The following is a 21,123-nucleotide window of genomic DNA, read 5'->3' as shown; positions in this document are numbered from 1 at the left end:
ATGGCATTGTCTTTAAATTTCAATTTCCAAATGCCATTTTTAGCCCTCAGAAATAGAATTGATTTTGTTGTTATTGACCTTGTTTCTTGTAAACTTTTTAATTAATTGAATTTAGCTTTGTATAATAGCCCTTAGAATTTTCTATTTAGATGATCATGTCTACATATAGACAATTTCACTTCTTTCTGTCCAATGTAGATGCCTTTCATTTCCTTTTATTACCTTATTATAATATTTAGGGCCTCCAGAACAATCAAGTGGTGAGTGTGCCTTGTTTCAGATCAACGGAAAAAGCATCCAGTCTTTTATGGTTAAGTATGGTACTGAGTGTGTGTTTTGCATGAATGCCTATATTAGGTGGAGGAAATTCCTTCACTTCCAAGTTTGTGGAGGGTTTTTAATCAGGATTGGGTATTGAATTTTGCTAAATGTTTTTTTTAATCCATTAAGATGATTATATTTTCCAACATGATGCTGGAACAACTGATCTTTAACATCGTATGTAAAAAAATGTTCCTCACCTCATACTCTGACTAATTTATAAAAACTAATTTGAAATGAGGCATAGGCCTAAATATAAAACCTAAAAGTAAAAAAACTTCCAAAAGAAAATGTAGAGGAAAATCTTTGCAACCTTGATTTGGAGAAAGTTTTGTTTTTTTCTTATTTTATTATATATATATATATATATATTTGTTTTTAGATGGGTTTCACTTTGTGTAAATTATACCTCAATAAACTTGACTTTAAAACAAACCAAAGCAAACAAAAAGATCTAAACATACACAGAATACTGAAATGCAAACTATTATAACAAAGGGAAAAAAATTTAAAAATAACCAAAAGTAAAAAATAGATTCTCCACAAAGGAAGTAAATTAGACAAATAGAAGACTTCTCATTACAAAACCAGTACTTCCTCAGAGTACTCAGAGACAGCGCTTGTGTGCATGTCACTCAGTCCTGTCTGGCTCTTTCTGACCCCATGGACTGTAGCCCACCAGCCTCCTCTGTCCGTGGAATTTTCCAGGCAAGAATACTGGAGTGGCTTGCCATGTTCTACTCCGCTCCAGGGGATCTTCCCGACCCAGGGACAGAACCTGTGCCTCCGCATCTCCTGCACTGGCAGGCAGATTCTTTACCGCTGAAGCTACCTGGCAAGCCCACTGAGAGACAGTATATGTCAACTAGGTTATTACTTAAGAGTGAGGGTAAACTAAACACACTTCAGAGTCTGAAGAAATCACTGAGACTCTCAAACAAAAATAAATCTAGAAGGAAAGAGATGAGCAAATAAATTGGTAAACCTTGCTAAATTTAAATAAGCTTTAAATGTAAATAGCAATAATAATAACTCCTTGCTTGGCTTCAAAAACAAGGTGGAACTAAAAAGCACAAGACAATAAATGACATGAAAGATGGAAGGGAAAAGACTTATGTTAGAGAATTCTATTATTTGAGATGAAGATAGAGATATTGATTGACTAGACATTTGCTAAGTCAAGTGAGTATGTGAAAAATTTAAGGATAATGATTAGAAGAAAATAGCCTTTCAAATTACTATAGAGGCAAAAGGTGAACAAAGAAAAACATTTAAGCTAAAGACATGAATGAAGAAAAGCAGGAACAGCAAGAACAAAAAAGGCACAAAAAGGCAAGGTTAATACAAAACACAAAATAAGATGGTATGAATAAGTATAAATGTAAGATGGTATGAATAAGTATAAATGTAAAAGTAATTACAAAAAAGTAGGTAGATTCAATTTACATGTTGATACAGGTTCTTGAATTAGATTAAAATATCTATTTATATTCTGTTTATAAGAGACAAGTCCCAAATATATTGTCACAGGCTTGAAATAAAAAGATGAAAATATTATTATTAGATTAAAATATGCATCAAGATAGAAAGCAGTACTAGAGATAATGAGGGATATTATTTAATGACAAAAATTTTATCGAGAAGTAGTAGTAATCCTGACCCTGTACACAACTAACAGTATTGCCTCAAAATATGTAAAATGTAAATGGAATTTCTACTCAAAGTATATGTTAATGGTATTGCAATGTGAATGGTTGCAACATTATTGCTGCTTTGTTAGAAGTTCAATGAAGAGTAAGCACATACAAGAACTCTAGCCTAAAGTGAACTTTTAAAGTTTTTCTCTTATAAGTTAACTTTCTGTTTGCAATAAATATTGTCTTAGACATACACACACATATTGCTTTAATGTATACCCTGAGAATCTTTAGATATCTGTAAACTAGATGATTTCTCAAGTTGTTCAATGTGAGAGAAATTTGACTACATTAAGTAACAAGCTTTTTCCGGTACATCATCTGCATGAAAACAAATAACATGGGATTTCAAATGGGATTATCTACATATTCATTAACTACTTCTTAGTATTATAGTTACTACTCTAGATTATTGAGTTTATTAAGATTTTGTAAGAAGAACAGATGTTGTAAGATATAGTTATTTCAAAAGTTTATGATTAAGTTAGCAAACTCCTAGGGCACCCCTCACTCAAAGTGAATTCCAGAATCCTTTCTTTAGGTTACTTTTTTTTCCCCTGAAAAGTCTCCAATGCCCTCTGCTGTTCATTTATTGAATTTTTTGTTGAAGTATCAGATGGTAAAGGGAGAAGGAAATGGCAACCCACTCCAGTGTTCTTGCCTGGAGAATCCCAGGGACGCGGGAGCCTGGTGGTCTGCCGTCTGTGGGGTCGAACAGAGTCGGACACGACTGAAGTGACTTGGCAGCAGCAGCAGCAGCGGATGGTAAAGAATCTGCCTGCAATGCAGGAGACCTGGGTTCGATCCCTGGGTCAGGAAGATCCCCTGGAGAAGGAAATGGCTACTCCAGCATTCTTGCCTGGAGAATTCCATAGACAGAGGAGCCTGGAGAGCTACAGTTCACAGGGTTGCAAAGAGTCAGATGTGACCGAGCGACTAATGCTTATAGTTGACAATGTGTTAATTACTGCCGTACAGCAAAGTATTCAGTTACACATCTGTATATATATATTAGTGATATATATATATATTCTTTTCCATTATGATTTATCATAGGATACTGAATATAGTTCTGTGTTTTACAGTAGGATCTTGTTATTTATCCGCTCTTATATAAAAGCTTACATCTGCTAACCCCAACCTCCCACTCCATCCCTCCCCCTTGGCAGCTACCAGGCTGTTCTCTATGTCTGTGATTCTGTTTCTGTTTCATAGATAGTTTCATTTGTGTCATATTTTGATTCCACATATAAGTGAAATTGTATGGTACTTGTCTTTCTGTATTTGACTTACTTCACTTAGTATGATAATTTCTAGCTGCATTCATGTTGCTGCAAATGCCATTTTTTCATTCTTTTTTATGGCTGAGTAGTGTTTCTCTGTTTATATGTACCACATCTTCTTTATCCATTCATCTAGTGATAGACATTTAGGGTTGTTTCCATGTCCTGGCCATCATGAATAGTGCTGCTATGAACATAGGGGTGGAGTATCTTTTTGAATTATAGTTTTGTCTGGATATATATCCAGGAGTGGGATTGCTGGATCATATGGATAATTCTTTTCTGAGGAACTTCCATACTGTTTTCCACAGGGGCTACACCAACATACATTCCCACTATCAGTATAGAAGTGTTCCCTTTTCTCCACATCTTCTCCAGCATTTGTTATTTGTAGATTTCTTAATAATGACAATTCTGACATGGCGGTACCTCATTGTAATTTTGATTTGCATTTCTCTAGTTATTAGTGATAAGCATCTTCTCATGTGCCTATTGGCCATCTGTATTTCTTCTTTGGAGAAATTTCTATTTAGGTCTTCTGCCCAGTTTTGGATTGCATTGTTTATTTTTTGTTGTTGAGTTGTATGAGCTGCTTGTATATTTTGGAAACTAAGCCCCTTATTTGTTGCATTGTTTGCAAATATTTTGGAAACTAAGCCCTTATTGGTCGCATTGTTTGCAAATATTTTCTCCTAGGGTGTAGGTTTTCTTTTTGCTTTTGTAATAGCCTGCTGTGGCTGTCCACACAAGATTTTTGTGACTGATATCACTCAGAGCATCTTGTGAGATGGAAGACAGGTGCTGATTTCATGCAAGTATCACCTGTCATTCGTAGGTTGTAAGACCGGTAGAGCTCTGCAACTTATAAAACCTAGCTGGCATTTTTTAAATGCTGTAATGAAATTACTTATAATAATACTTATCCTTGTATGTGACCTTACAATTGTGAGTTATTGGATCTTCAAGCACAAATTTTTTAAGTTTCTTATTTCTGTAGCACGAGGCAAGTAAATTTCCCTTTTTTAAAACTTGAGAGAGATCCCTTTCTGAATAGATTCAGTCCACGGAACTTAATGTGAGGACCATTTCCTGTCATCCACAAAAAGCCTTGAATCTTCACGACTTTGCAGCCTGAGAGCATTGGAGGCTGATGATGAGTTAACTCCTAGAAGGACTCTCTGTAAATCACAGCAGCTGGCCCCTGTGAAGGGGATGGAAGACACAGGGAAGGGATCTCCTGAGCATGATCAAGACCTGGTGTACTTCAGCCAAATGGAAAGTTTAAAGAGCCCTAGGCAGACCAGGACTTCCAGCTGCAGGGGCCCTACCCTCCCTGCCCCCCTTGAAAAGACTCGGCCACTCAATGAGAGACTGTCATTCACTTTGCAGATGTATAGTCCAGTATGGAATGAATTTGTTCTATAAGGCTGTCTGGAGTATGTTAAGTCTTCATCACAGGACGAGGTGTCAAAGATTAATCACTAGGCTAGCTTAGGAAACAGCTGCTTAAACCATGGCTTTAACTATCAGAATAGTTAAATATAAAATATCTCAGGCAAAATTTCATCATGCTACATTAAATTATACACTCACTGAATATTAATTATTAAGTAAAATATTCATGGGCATTTAGATGGTAAGAAATCCTCTACCTATTTAATTATTTGTTTCTATGGAATATATTTTTAAATATACTTTTATGTTAAAATTCCTGTTATTTTTATTATAAAGCTGAGATCATACACTATACATACAATTTTATATTCTACTCATGTCACTTAACATTATTGTGAGATAACAGAACAATATATATCTATTGGTCTCTGTCCTTGGCTCCCAACAAAGGGCTCCTGAAACTCTTGTAATTTCCTGGGTGATAGGAGTGTCTTTTGTTTTAATGAAGTGCCTTTGGGTAGATTCCTGGATGAGGTCTGGTCACCAGAAAAAACAAAACATGATTTGAAGCTTGGAATCTACAGCTCTGCCCCCAAGTTTCTTGAGAAGGAAGGACTGAAAATGTAGTTGATAAGCCTACATGATGCAGCTTCCATAACAATCAGACTGTATGCAGTTTGGAGAGCTTCAAGATTGGTAAACACATCCACACCAGGAGAGGAACACATCCTGACTCCACGGGGATAGAGGCTCCCGCAGTCCATACCCTCCCAGGCCTCACCTTCTTTGTTTCTTCATCTGACTGTTCATCTGTATCCTTTATTAATCCTTTAGTAAAGTGGTAAATTCAAGTATTTTCCCAATTTCTGTGAGCCACACAGCAAATTAATTCAATCTGAGGAGGGGCTTGTGGGAATCTCCAATTTCTAGGCAAATGGGATAGAAGTGGTGGGTAACCTGAAGACTTCCTACCTGTGATCGGCATCTGAAGTGGGTGCGAGCAGTTTTGTGGAATTGAACCCCTAACCTATGGGATCTAACATTAGTGTCAGAATTGAGTTGAATTGTAGGACATCCAGCTGGTGTCATAGAAACTGCTTTTTGTTCAGGGGAAAATCTCCACACACTGGATGACTGGAAGTGTCAGAAGGGAAGTTATGTGTGGTAGTTGTGGGTGTAGTTCTTCCATACAAAGAAGGAGAATTATAGGTTTTTCTTTATGTTGTAGAAGATTTCACATATCATTGAACAGTCTTCAAAATATAATTTTTAAGTTATTGTGTAATATTTCAGATGTTCACAAATTAATGTAACACCCTCCTATTTTTTGGACATTCAAGTTGCTTCAGTTCTTTATTATCATAAGTAATCCTGTAAAAAAATTCCTTGAATGTAAGTTTTTGTGAATATCCCTAATTTTATGTTTATATTAAGTTCCAAAAAGTACAATTTCTAGGTTGTGGATACACACATTTTTAAGGTGCTTTATGCATATTGCTAAACTGAACTCTGAAAGTTTTAAGAACATACTCCTATGAGCACTGCATGTTCATGACCGAAGGAATGGCTTTTAAAAAACTGACTGTGCAAAAATGTTTTACAAGTAAATTCCAAATATGGAGGGAAGTTATATACGACTTTCTATTCATTTCGTAAATAATTTTTTTTTCTCCAAAGGTGTCAGGAAAATAGAAGGACCTTTTAGTAGAGTGGTGAGAGGGTCAGACCTTCTAATAGTTTCTTAATCTTTCAAAATTTGTTTCTTCATCAATAATGTGAGTATAATAATACTTGCCCTGCTAAACACAGAGTGTTTTGTGAGGATACCATGAGATGATACATGTAAATATGCTCTGAAAACTATAATGTCATAAAGGTGGAAGGTGGTACTTTTATTGTCTATTATTGATATGTGGACAGACTTGCTACATGACATCAGACTTATAAAAGTATCACTAACTTTTTAATATCTTATGTTAACCTTAATGTACATAATCTTCATTCTAAAGCTCAGATGATCCAAAAAGTAATGTTTTCGTCAGTTTTATTTTATTTATTTGAAAATAGTAAAGCAATGACTTTTTCCACATAGACAATTATTGTTCAGTTGCCAATTCCACTGACTTGGTTTGCGTCAGAAAAATCACCATAACAAAATTACCATACCATAACAAAATCATCCATTAGGGTTTCCTATTTAATCTAAAAATATTTGCCACGTGTAAGTTGAATGGTTCTATGAAGACCTACAAGACCTTCTAGAATTAACACCTCAAAAAGATGTCCTTTTCATTAAGGGAAATGGAATGCAAAAGTAGGAAGTCAAGAACACCTGGAGTAACAGACAAATTTGGCCTTGGAGTACAAAATGAAGCAGGGCAAAGGCTAATAGAGTTTTGCCAAGAGAACACACTGGTCATAGTAAACACCCTCTTCCAACAACACAAGAGAAGACTTTACACATGGACATCACCAGATGGTCTACACTGAAATCAGACTGATTATATTCTTTGCAGCCAAAGATGGAGAAGCTCTATACAGTCAGCAAAAACAAGACCAGGAGCTGACTGTGGCTCAGATCATGAACTCCTTATTGCCAAATTCAGACTTAAATTGAAGAAAGTGGGGGAAACTACTAGACCATTCAGGTATGACCTAAATAAAATCCCTTATGTTTATACAGTAGAAGTGAGAAATAGATTTAAGGGACTAGATCTGATAGACAGAGTGCCTGATGAACTATGGACATAGGTTCGTGACAGTGTACAGGAGACAGGGATCAAGACCACCCCCCCCCCAAAGAAAAAGAAATGCAAAAAAGAAAAATGGCTGTTTGAGGAGGCCTTACAAATAGCTGTGAAAAGAAGAGAAGCAAAAAAGCAAAGGAGAAAAGGAAAGATAAACCCATTTGAATGCAGAGTTCCAAAGAAGAGCAAAGAGAGATAAGAAAGCCTTCCTCAGTGATCAGTGCAAAGAAATAGAGGAAAACAATAGAATGGGAAAGACTAGAGATCTCTTCAAGAAAATTAGAGATACCAAGGGAACTTTTCATGCAAAGATGGGCTCAATAAAGGACAGAAATGGTATGGGCCTAACAGAAGCAGAAGATATTAAGAAGAGGTGGCAAGAATACACAGAAGAACTGTACAAAAAAGATCTTCACAACCCAGATAATCACAATGGTGTGAGCATCACCTTGAACCAGACATCCTGGAATGTGAAGTCAAGTGGGCCTTAGGAAGCATCACTATGAATAAAGCCAGTGGAGGTGATGGAATTCTAGTTGAGCTATTTCAAATCCTGAAAGATGATGCCTTGAAAGTGCTGCACTCAGTATGCCAGTAAATTTGGAAAACTCAGCAGTGACCACAGGACTGGAAAAGGTCCGTTTTCATTCCAATCCCAAAGAAAGGCAATGCCAAAGAATACGCAAACTACTGCACAATTGCACTTATCTCACACGCTAGCAAAGTAATGATCAAAATTCTTCAATCCAGGCTTCAATAGTACATGAACTGTGAACTTCCAGATGTTCAAGCTGGTTTTAGAAAAGGCAGAGGAACCAGAGATAAATTGCCAACACCTGCTGGATCATCAAAAAAGCAAGAGAGTTCCAGAAAAGCATCTATTTCTGCTTTATTGACTATGCCAAAGCCTTTGACTGTGTGGATCACCACAAACCATGGAAAATTCTGAAAGAGATGGTAATACCAGACCACCTGATCTGCCTCTTGAGAAATCTGTATGCAGGTCAAGAAGGAACAGTTAGAACTGAATATGGAGCAACAGACTGGTTCCAAATAGGAAAAGGAGTACATCAAGGCTGTATATTCTCACCCTGCTTACTTAACTTATATGCAGAGTACATCATGAGAAATGCTGGACTGGATGAAGCACAAGCTGGAATCAAGATTGCTGGGAGAAATATCAGTAACCTCAGATATGCAGATGACACCACCCTTATGGCAGAAAGTGAAAAGGAACTAAAGAGCCTCTTGATGAGAGTGAAAGAGGAGAGTGAAGAAGTAGGCTTAAAGCTCAACATTCAGAAAACTAAGTCATGGCATCAGGTCCCATCACTTCATGGGAAATAGATGGGGAAACAATAGAAACAGTGATAGACTTTATTTTTTGGGGCTCCAAATCACTGCAGATGGTGACTGCAGCCATGAAATTAACAGACGTTTGCTCCTTGGAAGAAAAGTTATGACCAAGCTAGACAGCATATTAAAAAGCAGAGACATTACTTTGCCAACAAAGGTCTGCCTAGTCAAGGCCATGGCTTTTCCAGTGGTCATATATGGATGTGAGAGTTGGACTATAAAGAAAGCTGAGGACCGAAGAATTGATGCTTTTGAACTGTGGTGTTGGAGAAGACTCTTGAGAGTCTGTTGGACTGCAAGGAGATCCAACCAGTCCTTCCTAAAGGGAATCAGTCCAGAATATTCATTGGAAGGACTAATGTTGAAGCTGAAATTCCAATACTTTGGCCATCTGATGTGAAGAGCTGACTCATTTGAAAAGACCCTGATGCTGGAAAAAATAGAAGGCAGAAGGAGAAGGGGATGACAGGGGATGAGATGGTTGGATGGCACCACCGATTCAATGAACATGAGTTTGAGTAAACTCCGGGAGTTGGTGATGGACAGGGAGGCCTGGTGTGCTGCAGTCCATGTGGTCGCAAAGAATCAGACACGACTGAGTGACTAAACTGAACTGAACTAAGTTGAGTGCGTTCTCAACATGCTTAAACCAATGCCTTTTGCAAAGTTATTCCTGTGGGATTTTATTAAAAAGACAGTTTGAAGATCAGTTTGAATAATTATGATGAAACACAAAACCAAGGACAGATATAATATGCAGTGGAAACCTGATGAACCTAAAAGCTTGCATCTATCATGAGTGAGCCTTTATAAGGAGGGAGATGGACCAGGGACAGAAAGGAGGAAAGGATAACGGATAACTTAAGAAAAACACTTAATTTTTAAAGAGGTAATGGCTTGCGAAGAACTCTGTGACTTGGGCCTTTGAGGACTTTAGCTCAGTTCATTAGGATTTTTAGATATAAAATAAAAATAGTATAAACTGCAACTTGACAGCCTGTGCACTGGTGTTCACATCCATTATCTCATTCGATCCCTTAAAAAACAAAAACAAAAAAACCTTTGAGCCAAGACAAAGAAGGTATTATTGACCTAATTTTAAGAGCAAGCAGTTAAAATTCAGATACATTCAGTGACTGCCCTGAGGTCATTTAGAGTCTGAAAGGAGACAGGACGCTAATGATATTCCTATATTTGCTCTCGAAGAGGGAGTTTCCTTTGCGAGCACTAATGAGTCTTTAACCTCTTGCAGAGCTATTCTCCATCCCAGGGTAACCCACACTAATTTAATGATGTTGGAGCTAACCACTCACTGAGGGTACTCCTATTTTAAATCACGTTCTCACCTTTAAAAGCGCAGTTTCTTAGCTCTTCTCTTCGTCCTGATCCTTATTTAGTCTCCTAATTTTTCTCAGTGGATCTTCCTCCGTCTCAGTCCAAAGCTCCACCCTCTTCGGAGAAGTCGCGTCCTCGGTATCCAAGGAAACCAAGCAGCCTGGCCCATCTTTTGCTTTCCTCGCTTTCCATTGGCCAGTGGATTCCGGTGTAGATTTTTTCCCCCCCCCTCGTCCTCCCAATGGCTAAAGGGCTTGAGGGATAAGCGCAGGCCTTCCGAGTTCCGTCCAACAGCTGGCTCTAACTACCCTTAGCATCCTGCGCACTGCCTTATGGGAAATGTAGTTTCTCAGTTGTCCAAACCCTTCAACATCCGGCCACCGTTGGAACTACCTATCCCACCGGCCCTTGCGAAAGGGGCAGGAGTAGGCGAGGAGTTCTGGTCAGGATGGATACTTAGAACTTTAAAATTCCAATTTGCCGCCTAGACCCGTGTAGCTGACGTTTATATTGCTGAACGAAGTGAGTGGTCTTGCTATTGCTTCAGCAGACCCTCTTATCAAGTATCTCCCTTTTGGCTTGGTCAGCCCAGCGGCAAGCCGACGGGAGGTGGGGAGACTAACCTGAGGCTGAAGTAATCTGAGGGAGAAAGAGGGGCACGCCATGTTCCCCTTCTCGGGATGGGGGCTGGGCTGCCTCCGGCTCTGTCTGCTCAGAGTGTGGGCCGGCGAGGCCACCGGGCGCTGGGCCTGTGGGACATGTCAGTCCCGGCTGTACGGCTCAGGTGGGTCCCAGCCCGAGGTCTCTAGGTCTGACCCTGCGCGCAGGACTCCGAAGGAGTGGGCGCTGCTGGTGAGCCCTTTCGGCCGGCTGCGGGCGCGGCTCCCATGCCACCTGACCGTGAGGCCCCTGGACCCCCTCACCTACCCAGACGGCGACCGCGTGCTGGTCACAGTGAGCGGAGTGGAGGGCGGGGCGCGGGCCCTGGCCGGCCTGCAGGTGAACTACGACGAGGCGCAGAAGGAGGTGACCATCGTGGCTGATGCCATCGACCACCAGGCGTCCGTGGAAGTGAACGCCCCCCTGAAGTTTGGTAAGGGACTGTAAAACGGGTTTGGGTCCCGGGGCACACCCTGTGACCTTCTGAAATTAGGCCGACGTGCATTTTTAATTTGTCCCTTTGGACCTGACTTTTCAACGTAATTTACTCCTGACCCCTTCAGAAGCTGTGTCTTTTTTTTCCTGTTTTACTTTGGGTTTCTGAGTAGCAGTTAGGAATTAAGTTTTCAGTTATAGCAATTTTACAAATCTAGTAGAAACATGATTTGGAATAACCTAAGCCACATAACCGGAGAAGGCAATGGCACCCCACGCCAGTGCTCTTGCCTGGAAAATCCCATGGACAAAGGAGCCTGATAGGCTGCAATCCATGGGGTCGCTAAGAGTCGGACACGACTGAGCGACCTCACTTTCACTTTTCACTTTCATGCATCGGAGAAGGAAATGGCAACCCACTCCAGTGTTCTTCCCTGGAGAATCCTAGGAACGGCGGAGTCTGGTGGGCTGCCTTCTATGGGATTGCACAGAGTTGGACACGACTGAAGCGACTTAGCAGCAGCAGCAAGCCACATAACATTTTTTTTGTCTTATCCTCCTTTGACACTTTGTTCCTATTTGTGTTACTGCACTTTGTCCATAACAAAGTGTTTTATTTTTCAAGGTTAAAGTATTTTGGTAATCCATTCAGTGGCATGGCAGGCCGTCCACATTTCCACTTGCTCATGGCCTGGGGTCTGTTCCCCAAACAGCCTTGCCTATAGTATGTTCCATATAATCCGGACCAAGTGTTTGGTTTCTAATAGGCACCTGGCTTCTTACTGAAAACGTCAGCATTCATTTTGGCCTAAGTAAATTTTCTGTGAGTTGCAGGCTTTGAAGAAAAACACATAGATTGCCCCAGAAAGGTCAATTGATAATGGCTGCCAGATATGTTTTCTAGGTGTTTTGAGTTCCATGTTATTTCTCACATGGAAGCCACAGTTTCTGTGACACTTCTCTAGTAACGTCTTCCTGGGTTCTCTGCCTTCCTAAGACTGAAGGAAGATACTATTAATGATCATAATAGCAGATAACACTTCCAAAATAATCTTTTCTAATTACAATTGCACTATATTATAGACACTGTTTTGTCACCATTTACTGTAAGAGAATTGAAATTCAACAAGTTTGATGACCCCCTAGTGGTAAAGAACCCTCTTGTCAATGCAGGAGACTAGAGACTGGTTCAGTCCCCTGGGTGGGGAAGATCCCCTGAGGAGGGCATGGCAACCCACTCCAGTACTCTTGCCTGGAGAATCCCATGGTCAGAGGAGCCTGATGGCCTACCATCCACAATGTGGCAAAGAATTGGATATGCTTGAAGCAACACAGCACAGCACAAGTTTCATATACTGAGTACTTATTATGGGTGAACAAGTAGAGGAGATCCGTGTCCTCATGAAACTTAATTTCTAGTGGGATAGATCAAAAAATATGCCTGTTGTCGCTCAGATATAAGATGGTGGAGCTGAGATTTGAACTGACTAAAGTCTGCTGAACAACTATGCTTTATTGCTTCTCAATTTTTTTTTTTTAAACTAACCTAGATGAGTAAGAGACCCTGATCTCAAAATATAAAAGTCTACAGTGGGGAGGAAGATTTGCTAATGCATTAGATAGTACAAAATAAACTGAAAATTGAAATATAGATAAGCAAAATTTTATGGCAGCTCAGATCAAAATGAGCTACCCAAACCTCATTATTTGTTGATTCCTCTTTTCAGAGCCAGAATCTCATTTACAATTTCACTGTTTCCGTGTGTGTATTCCACAGGCCCCTCAAATCAACATAGTTCAGTTTTCTTCATACTCAACTTGTGTTCCTCCAGTTTGTCTATAACTGTTTCAGTGAAAGAGTGAGAATAGCATTACTACCACTCAATATCTAGCCTTAACTTCTCTACCCACCTGTTGAGGGTAGAGTATATTTAGAGTCTGTTTTCTTTTCCCCATGCCTATCTTTACTGCCTGAGATCAAGGCTTATATTATAACACTACTTAATGGCTAAAAATTTGCCAGCTGCATTTGCATCCATGTAAATATGGGGTAAAATTGTCTTTTATGTTTTTTATATTAATCCAAATCAAAATATTTCCCTTTATAGAGACTACCGTATACACAACTGTAGAAACTGATCTTTATACCATAACTATTGGAATTGTAGTGTTAGGCCCCAGTAGTTTGTGTTTGGGGCAACATTACTTCACTGGTCTGGTTTAAGGGAAATCATCAATATTTGAATTAGGTATTAAGTATTGGTGTTTTAAATTTTTATACAGACACATTTAAGGTTACATATTAAGTTGAATTTAAGGTTAAAGTTGGGCTTCCCAGGTAGTGCAGTGGTAAAGAATCTGCCTGCCAATGCAGGAGATGTAAGAGACTTAGGTTTAATCCCTGGGTCGAGAAGATCCCCAGGAGTGGCCCACTCCAATATTCTTGTCTAGAGACTTCCAAAGACAGAGAACCTGGTGGTCTGCAGTACGTGGGGTTGCAAAGAGTCAGAGACTACTCAGCATGTACGCAGACACATAAGGTTAAACTTTCAAACTAAGCGTGGCTTATTTTCTAAACATTTTTCATGTATATTACTGTTATCCACAATTGTGAGGTTTTAATATTATTCAGTACTGAATTTTTCAGAGTGTTCTACTCTGTGTTGTTCTACTCTTTATTAGTTCAGATTACCTGGTGATATAGCTGCATGATAATATGGAAGGTTAGAGGTAGGATTTGAAAACCTTAGTCATGATCATGTACACTGATACATACATTTCTTCTACAGTATGCTTTAAATTTGAGGGAGGTTTGGAAACAAATCTTTGACCTTTAAAAGAGAATAATCTAAATGACTTATCCAGTTCACCATAATGATGTTAAGTTGCTGTGTTCTTACTCAAATTTGTGTGTGTGTATTTTCTCAGTGGGAAAGAGGCTTCTGTGATCTTTTCCAGGTGTGCCTATAAGAATTTGGAATCTTTGAGCTCCTTTGCTTACCTCCTATGTTACTTCTTTTCTTTAGATGATAGAGGCCAACAGAAACAACTGCTTTTTAAAAACTGGTAGAAAAGGGCTTTACATTTGGTCCTGCTGTGGTGGAGGTCCCTTACCTTTAGAGACAGACTACTGACAACTATGTTCTTTCCAGAATTCTGTAACATTATGAACATGACTGAGGAACTGAATTTCTGCAGGATACTTAAATGCTTTGGAGCCGTTAGCCATAGTAACTTGGATTTTCTTTTTTTCATTTGTAGATTTGAATATCCAGTCATCAGGGTCTGGCTGTGTAAAGGTCCAAAATATTGAGTGTGATAATTGCAAAATTGAAACTGAGCAGGGGACTAGCATCTTACAGTCTGTTAAGGTATATTTGTTTTTCTAATTTTGTTTTAATATTATTTTTTAAAACACTTTAAACTGTGAACCATGGTATCTAATGAAGGCTGTTATTCTGAATATCATTTACTGAAAATACTGAGTATCATTTATTCATCACTCAGAAATTCCTTGTAAAACTTTTGTTTTAAAATCAGTTTTGTTATGACACTGTAGAAGTTGTAGCAACTTTGGAGGTTTTCATCATATTACATTTAGATTTCATTTCAAAGTGTACAGCAAAGCTCATAATACGTTCTTAGTATTCTTAGAGCTTACCAAGCTTAAGAGATTAAAGAATGATTTTCTTACATTTATTAAGGAGTAAGGAAAAGTCTTTAAGCATTATAAATATGCTTAAAATATTAAGTTAATCAAAATTATAATGTACCAGGTAGCCCATTACTTAAGGATTAAGTAGGTATTTCACTACAAAAGCTTCATTTTGTGCTGTAACACTTTTATATTTAATTTTCTTAAAATTAGATTTGTCTCAGCTCTAAATGATTTCAAATGCATATTGATAAATTTAGCTTATTCTTACTGGTACTTCTTATATTTCATATTCAGAACTCAATACTTTTGTGAACTTTGTTAGTATTGTTGAAGAGAAGTCAGTCATCTCTACTTCATAATTGCAAAACATTTTCATTTTTAATTTCATAAACACTAATTAGAATGATTAATTGGATACATTAAATTTCTTTTTACATTATTTGTTTTGTTCCAACCACCTTTATTTACACACCTGCCTTTGTCATCTGTTCACATGTGATCCTTTTCAATACATTTAGTTGCACGCATATCAAAAAAGATTACATACCCTTTTGGAAAAATGAGATGGTTCCAGTTCTTATTGTAAAAGATTGCACAGTGTGGTTTTCATGTTGAATGACTAGCTGGATGAGAATACCATGGTTCCTTTTTGTTCTTATAAATGTATTGTTCACTCATCAATGCTTGAATTTCAGAATACTCGTCTAGAATATTGTCCCCTGGAGACTCAGAGTCTTAGATTTTCAATTTCACAATCAAAATTAGAAGCAACTGTACTGCTGTCTGTCTTTGCATTAATCTTTTGATTCATCTGAAAATTCTGAAATATCTGTTTTGTCAGTTTTTCTTTTTTCTATCATTATGTGCATTACATGGAAAGTGATTTCTCAGCTTTGGCACTATTGACATTTTGGGCTGGATAAATTTTTGTTGTCAGGGGCTGACCTATGCACTGTAGGGTGTGTAGCAGTATTCCTAGCTTCTGTAAACAAAGTGCTAAGAAACAGTCCTCATTTAGGACAATGAAAAATATCTCCACACATTGTCCTCCTCTGGGGGGCAAAATCACTTTTAGTTAAGAACCACCATTCAAAACTTCCCTCCTAGCTCAGTCTGTAAAGAATCTGCCTGCACAGAAGTCCTCCTGCAATGCTGGAGACCGGGTTCGATTCTTAGGTTGGGAAGATCCCCTGGAGAAGAAAATGGCATCCCATTCCAGTATTCTTTCCTGGGAAATCCCATGGACAGAGGACCTTGGCGGGCTACAGTACATGGGGTAGCAATAGTCGCACACAACTCAGCAACTAAACTACCACCACCAAACACACTATTCAGAGCAAGTTTATCATTCTTCTGTTGTCTTATTCTTTTAGACATTTTCTGTCAGAGTTAGGAATAATGAAAAATGATATTGAAATATCTACTCGGATAATGAAGTAGCAAATGTTTTGAGACATATGAAAAATAAGATTACTAAGATCCCATAATGTATTTTAGATTTACAAAGGAGCCCAGTGGACCATTACAGTAATTTTAAGATAGAATAATGCCTATCCTATTTAAAAAATTGGTAAATCTTCTATTTACTTTTTTAGGATACCTCTTAGAAAGAATAAAAGTCACGATACATCAATCCTACAAATAGAACATGTTAGTTGCTCAATTGTGTCATACTCTTTACGACCCCATGGACTAGAGCCCACCAGGCTCCTCTGTTCATGGAATTCTCCAGACCAGAATATGGGTTTGGTTGCCATTTCCTTCTCCAGGGGATCTTTCCCACCCAGGGATACAACCCAGGTCCCCCACATTGCAGGCAGATTCTTTACCAACTGATCTCCAGAGAAGCCCACAAATAGAATAGTTCAAAAATATTCAAAAATTAAATTTGGGTCCACTGAATCTTAGTGATAGTTAGAAGAATTGAGTTGAGAGAATCATTCTTGAGATTTCAGAATTTAACTGACTTAAATTCACAAATGGAAACGCTTCATAAAATACCTGGTTTAAAGCTTTAAATACAGTATAATATTATTTCTAGTTAGTGATTGCCTTTAATGTAAGTTTCTATTCCACTCATTTTAAGGATTTGAGATATATTTGATCTATGTAATAAGATGTTGATAGCAATTATAATAGCTACTGGTGGCTCAGCGGTAAAGAATCTGCCTGTTAATGCAGGAGATATGGAAGATATGGGTTCCGATCCCTGGGTTGGGAATATCCCCTGGAGGAGGAAATGGCAACCAACTCCAGTATTCTTGCCTGGGAAATCTCAAGGACAGAGGAGTCTAGTGGGCTACCGTCCATGGGGTCTCCAAAGAGTCATACACAACTTGGTGACCGAACAACAACAAACAACAAAACTGTCTACTGAGTTCTTATTATATATCCAGAAACCTAGCTAAGCCTTCATTTATTCCATGAATTGTCTCCTTTTTATCAAGGAAGAAACTGTCGGATACAGAGACTGAGGAACTCATTTAGGTTCCCATAGTTAATAAATAGAGCTAAGATTTGAAGTTGGGCCTTTCTGCATTCCAAGCTTATGCTATTTTCACCTTTCTTTATTGTCCAAGCAAAATGTCTAGCAGTAGTACATTTTTTTAGCATAATTAGGGAATAAATAAGTCAACTTTTCAAGCAATAGTCTCTTACCTCATTGAATGCCACACATTTGCATTTTTTAAAATGCAGTAATAATAGTTTATATTATACTAAATAGCTTCTGACTTATTTAAACATTTAACTATTTCATAATATTTTTGAACTTTAGACTTCTTTGAAAATAGGATGATTATTTACTTGGAAAAAATATACATATATATGAAATTTTGCCTACAATTTCATAAGTTTTGCAGACTCCTGAATGTCATGTTAGTTTGGTTAAGAACTCTTGTTGTTCAGTACTGTCTGACTCTGTGACCCCATGGACTACAGCACACCAGGCCTCCCTGCCCTTCAGTTATTTTGGAGATATTCTTTTTTAAAGTTCATGAATTACTTGTCTCCTTGATAAAGACAGTATTCTTAAATACAGTTGGACTTCTGACTCATGTTTCTATGGGCATGAAGTAGTCTACCATGCTGTAACATAAATGAACTTTTTAAGAGGGGTTCATTTTGCCCTTTTTACTGAATTTTTTGAATTTCATCCCTGGGCTGTTTTACCTAAAGTTTTATTGTTTTGTTTTTCCTCCAAGTAAAGCAACCAGAAGGCATGTGATTGTTTTGAACTTTTGCCCCTACTTTTCAGATGCTTTTCTGTTGTTGCTGGTTGTGATATTGATGGGTTTGCTTTTGCTGTCTTTCATTCTCTGGTATTTACCTATTCTTTTTCTCTTTATACTTGTGGTAGAACGGAAGACTTACACAGATATTAAGGTGAAGAACGGTACTCTGAAAAATAGATCAAACCATCTAATAGCTCACACACAGCTATAGTTTAGTTTTCATTTGTGTCCAAGTTTATTTTTCATTTGTGTGGGTGACTCATTTCTATTCAGTTACTGTAGGTTCCTTTCATCTTCTGGCTCTGTCATCTATTAAAGCCTTATTGTAATATGCACTCACCTCATGGAAGGGACAGAACACAGAGAAGGCACATCAGTTCTAAAAGCAAGCCTGGGTATTAAACATAGCATTTCCACTTATATTCTGTTGGCAAGAACTTAGAAGCACCTAGGTGGCGCTGGTGGTAAAGAACCTTGCCTTCCAGGGCAGGAGGTGTAAGTTTGATTCTGTTAGTTTATAATTTGCTGTTTTCCATTATATCACCTGATAAAGTTGTTTACCTTTCTGATTCTTGAATTTCTTTCTCTGTAAAATGGGGAAACACATAATATGCATCACTGAGTTGTGAGAATTAAATGTTAGTTTGTGTAAAGTAGCAAACACTGTTATTGATGCAAAGGGAATGCCAAGTCATAGATGTTATTGTTATTAATAATATGCATATTAATGATGATGAACAGTAACATTGATTGTTGTTATCATCTTCATCATTTATGTTTAGTTAGCCAGTCACAGTGATCTTTGATTCCCACCCCTTTCTTCAGTTAAGCTACTAAAACTCCTGAGTCCCTCTAGTCCAAACAGCTTTATTTAATCCCTTTAACAGCAGTTGACATTCTTTTCTCACAGATGTTTTTATTCAAAGCAGTACATTACTATTTCATTCCTAGTTCCTCTGTTACTGCTTTATTATTATTATTTTTAAAAATGTATAAAATGTTGAATATTTATTAGTATATGTCAAATTTATGCTTTTTCTATATGTGTATTTTGTATTTGTCTTTCAGAGTCAAAAATTACATGTTCAAACAACAGGAGGCAAAGTGATCTGCCTGGGAACGGTTTATGGAAATATAGATATCCATGCATCAGATAAAAGTGTAAGATTGAAATTTTCATTTTTAGTAGTTGCAGTTTTGTCTCAGTTTGGCTCACATAGAGGGTAGATTCTACAAAATTTGTGGTATAACTTCCCCTTTTTAATGTATTTTAGTTTGTTAGTAAATTTAAGTTTGAAATAGAGATGATTAAATATTATACAATTTAATTTTAAATTTGTGTTTTAAAACTTTTGTTATTTAGCTCCTTATTTGGAATCAGTAATATCTTTAAATACTTAATATTTGTTTAAAATTTTTTAAAATTGAAGTAGAGTTCATTTACAGTATTGTGGTAATTTTTGCTATATAGCAAAGTGATTCAGTTATACACACATATGCAGTCTTTTTTATATTCTTTTCCATTATAGTTTATCCCAGGATATTGAATATAGTTCACTGTGCTATACAGTAGGACCTTATTGTTTATCCATTCTGTATGAAATAGTTTGTGTATAACCCCAAACTCCCAGTGCCTTTTTCCCAAATACTTAATATTTAATTCTGATTCTGAAGAGATTTTTTTTTTTGATCATGGGTTAAAATTATTCATTAAGTAATACTATGAAGAAGTGAAGTGAAGTGAAGTGAAAGTTGCTCAGTCGTGCCCGACTCTTTGCGACCCCGATGGACTATACAGTCCGTGGAATTCTCCAGGCCAGAATACTGGAGTGGGTACCTTTCCCTTCTCCAGGGGAGCTTCCCAACCTAGGGGTCAAACCCAGGTCTCCCACATTGCGGGCGGATTCTTTTACCAGCTGAGCCACAAGGGAAGCCCCAAGTAATACTGTACTTGGAATTAAAATTTTCTTTTCTCTTTTTTGGCTATTAGCCCTTTATTGACATAATTTATAGAACACATAAAGAACTTACAACTTAGGGATTTCCTGGCAGTCTAGTGGTTTAATTCAGTTCAGTTCACTCAGTCGTGTCCAACTCTTCCAACCCCATGGACTATAGCACGCCAGGTTTTCCTGTCCATCACCAACTACCAGAGTTTGCTCAAACTCATGTCCATTGAGTCAGTGATGCCATAAATTTTTCTTAGTGTTAGGTTTATTTGAGTATTTTTTTTACCCAATACCTGTTTATTTTGCCTTTAGGCAACTGAAGGATGTTTCAAAACTCAACTTTCTTCAGTGTTTTCCACAAGATGGCGCCATTAGATAGCAGTACTGTTTTCCAAACGCTTTTACTAGCCATAGGAATTTTCATTTTTATAAGACAGTTTGCATTTTTCATTCAACTTTTGTTGCTTTCTGTGGTTTAACATAGTATTAAGAATAAAGGTATGATTTTGAAGTATAAATTTTCAACAGTTTTTCAGCACAATCAGTGATATACTGAATCTTTTAGAAAGGTATAAGCCACCTTTTGGGCTTCCCAAGTGACGATAGTGCGAAAGACCCCCCTGTCAATGCAGGAAACATGAGACACGCCAGTTTTATCCCGGGGTCAGGAAGATCCCCTGGAGGAGGGCATGGCAACCCACTTCAGTATTCTTGCCAGGAGAGCCTGATGGTCTGCAGTCAGTGGGGCCGCAGAGAGTCAGACACAACTGAAATGACTTAGCACACAGTTATAAGCCACCTTTTGGGGCTTCCGTGGTGGCTCAGCAGTGAAGAGTACACTTGCAATACAGGAGATGAAAGAAATGCAGGTTCAGTTCCTGGGGCAGGAAGATCCCCTGGAATAGGAACTGGCAACCCACTCCAGTATTTCACCTGGAAAATTCCATGGACAGAGGAGCCTCGCAAGTTACAGTCTATGGGGTTGCAAAGAGTCGGTCACGACTGAGCACACAAGCCATCTTTTATTTTACAGTTAATTTGCATGGCTGTTTCG

At 38.0% G+C, this 21,123-nt stretch overlaps 2 protein-coding genes across 5 annotated transcripts in view; one reads left to right on the top strand and one right to left on the bottom strand.

Moving 5' to 3' along the window:
• CCDC146 (coiled-coil domain containing 146) overlaps positions 1-10,478 on the bottom strand; it is a 140,359-nt gene extending 129,881 nt beyond the window's left edge. Inside the window, exon 1 of one of the 3 annotated variants that reach the window (XM_070469704.1) lies at positions 10,146-10,478. The gene's annotated coding sequence lies outside the window, so the exon portion shown is untranslated. The remainder of the gene's footprint in view (positions 1-10,145) is intronic. The other 2 variants (XM_070469693.1, XM_020880313.2) reach the window with 2 other exon arrangements.
• The window catches only part of FAM185A (family with sequence similarity 185 member A), a 159,465-nt gene continuing 148,816 nt past the window's right edge, over positions 10,475-21,123 (top strand). Inside the window, exons 1-3 of one of the 2 annotated variants that reach the window (XM_070469766.1) lie at positions 10,475-11,227; positions 14,491-14,600; positions 19,189-19,281. In XM_070469766.1, coding sequence (XP_070325867.1) covers positions 10,798-11,227; positions 14,491-14,600; positions 19,189-19,281 — 633 coding nt within the window. In that variant the 5' untranslated portion in view covers positions 10,475-10,797. The remainder of the gene's footprint in view (positions 11,228-14,490; positions 14,601-19,188; positions 19,282-21,123) is intronic. The other variant, XM_020880317.2, reaches the window with a different exon arrangement.

This window comes from Odocoileus virginianus, chromosome 1 (genome assembly GCF_023699985.2).
Source record: "Odocoileus virginianus isolate 20LAN1187 ecotype Illinois chromosome 1, Ovbor_1.2, whole genome shotgun sequence".
NCBI classification, from domain to species: Eukaryota; Metazoa; Chordata; class Mammalia; order Artiodactyla; family Cervidae; genus Odocoileus; species Odocoileus virginianus.
This window is presented reverse-complemented; position numbering and strand designations above follow the sequence as displayed.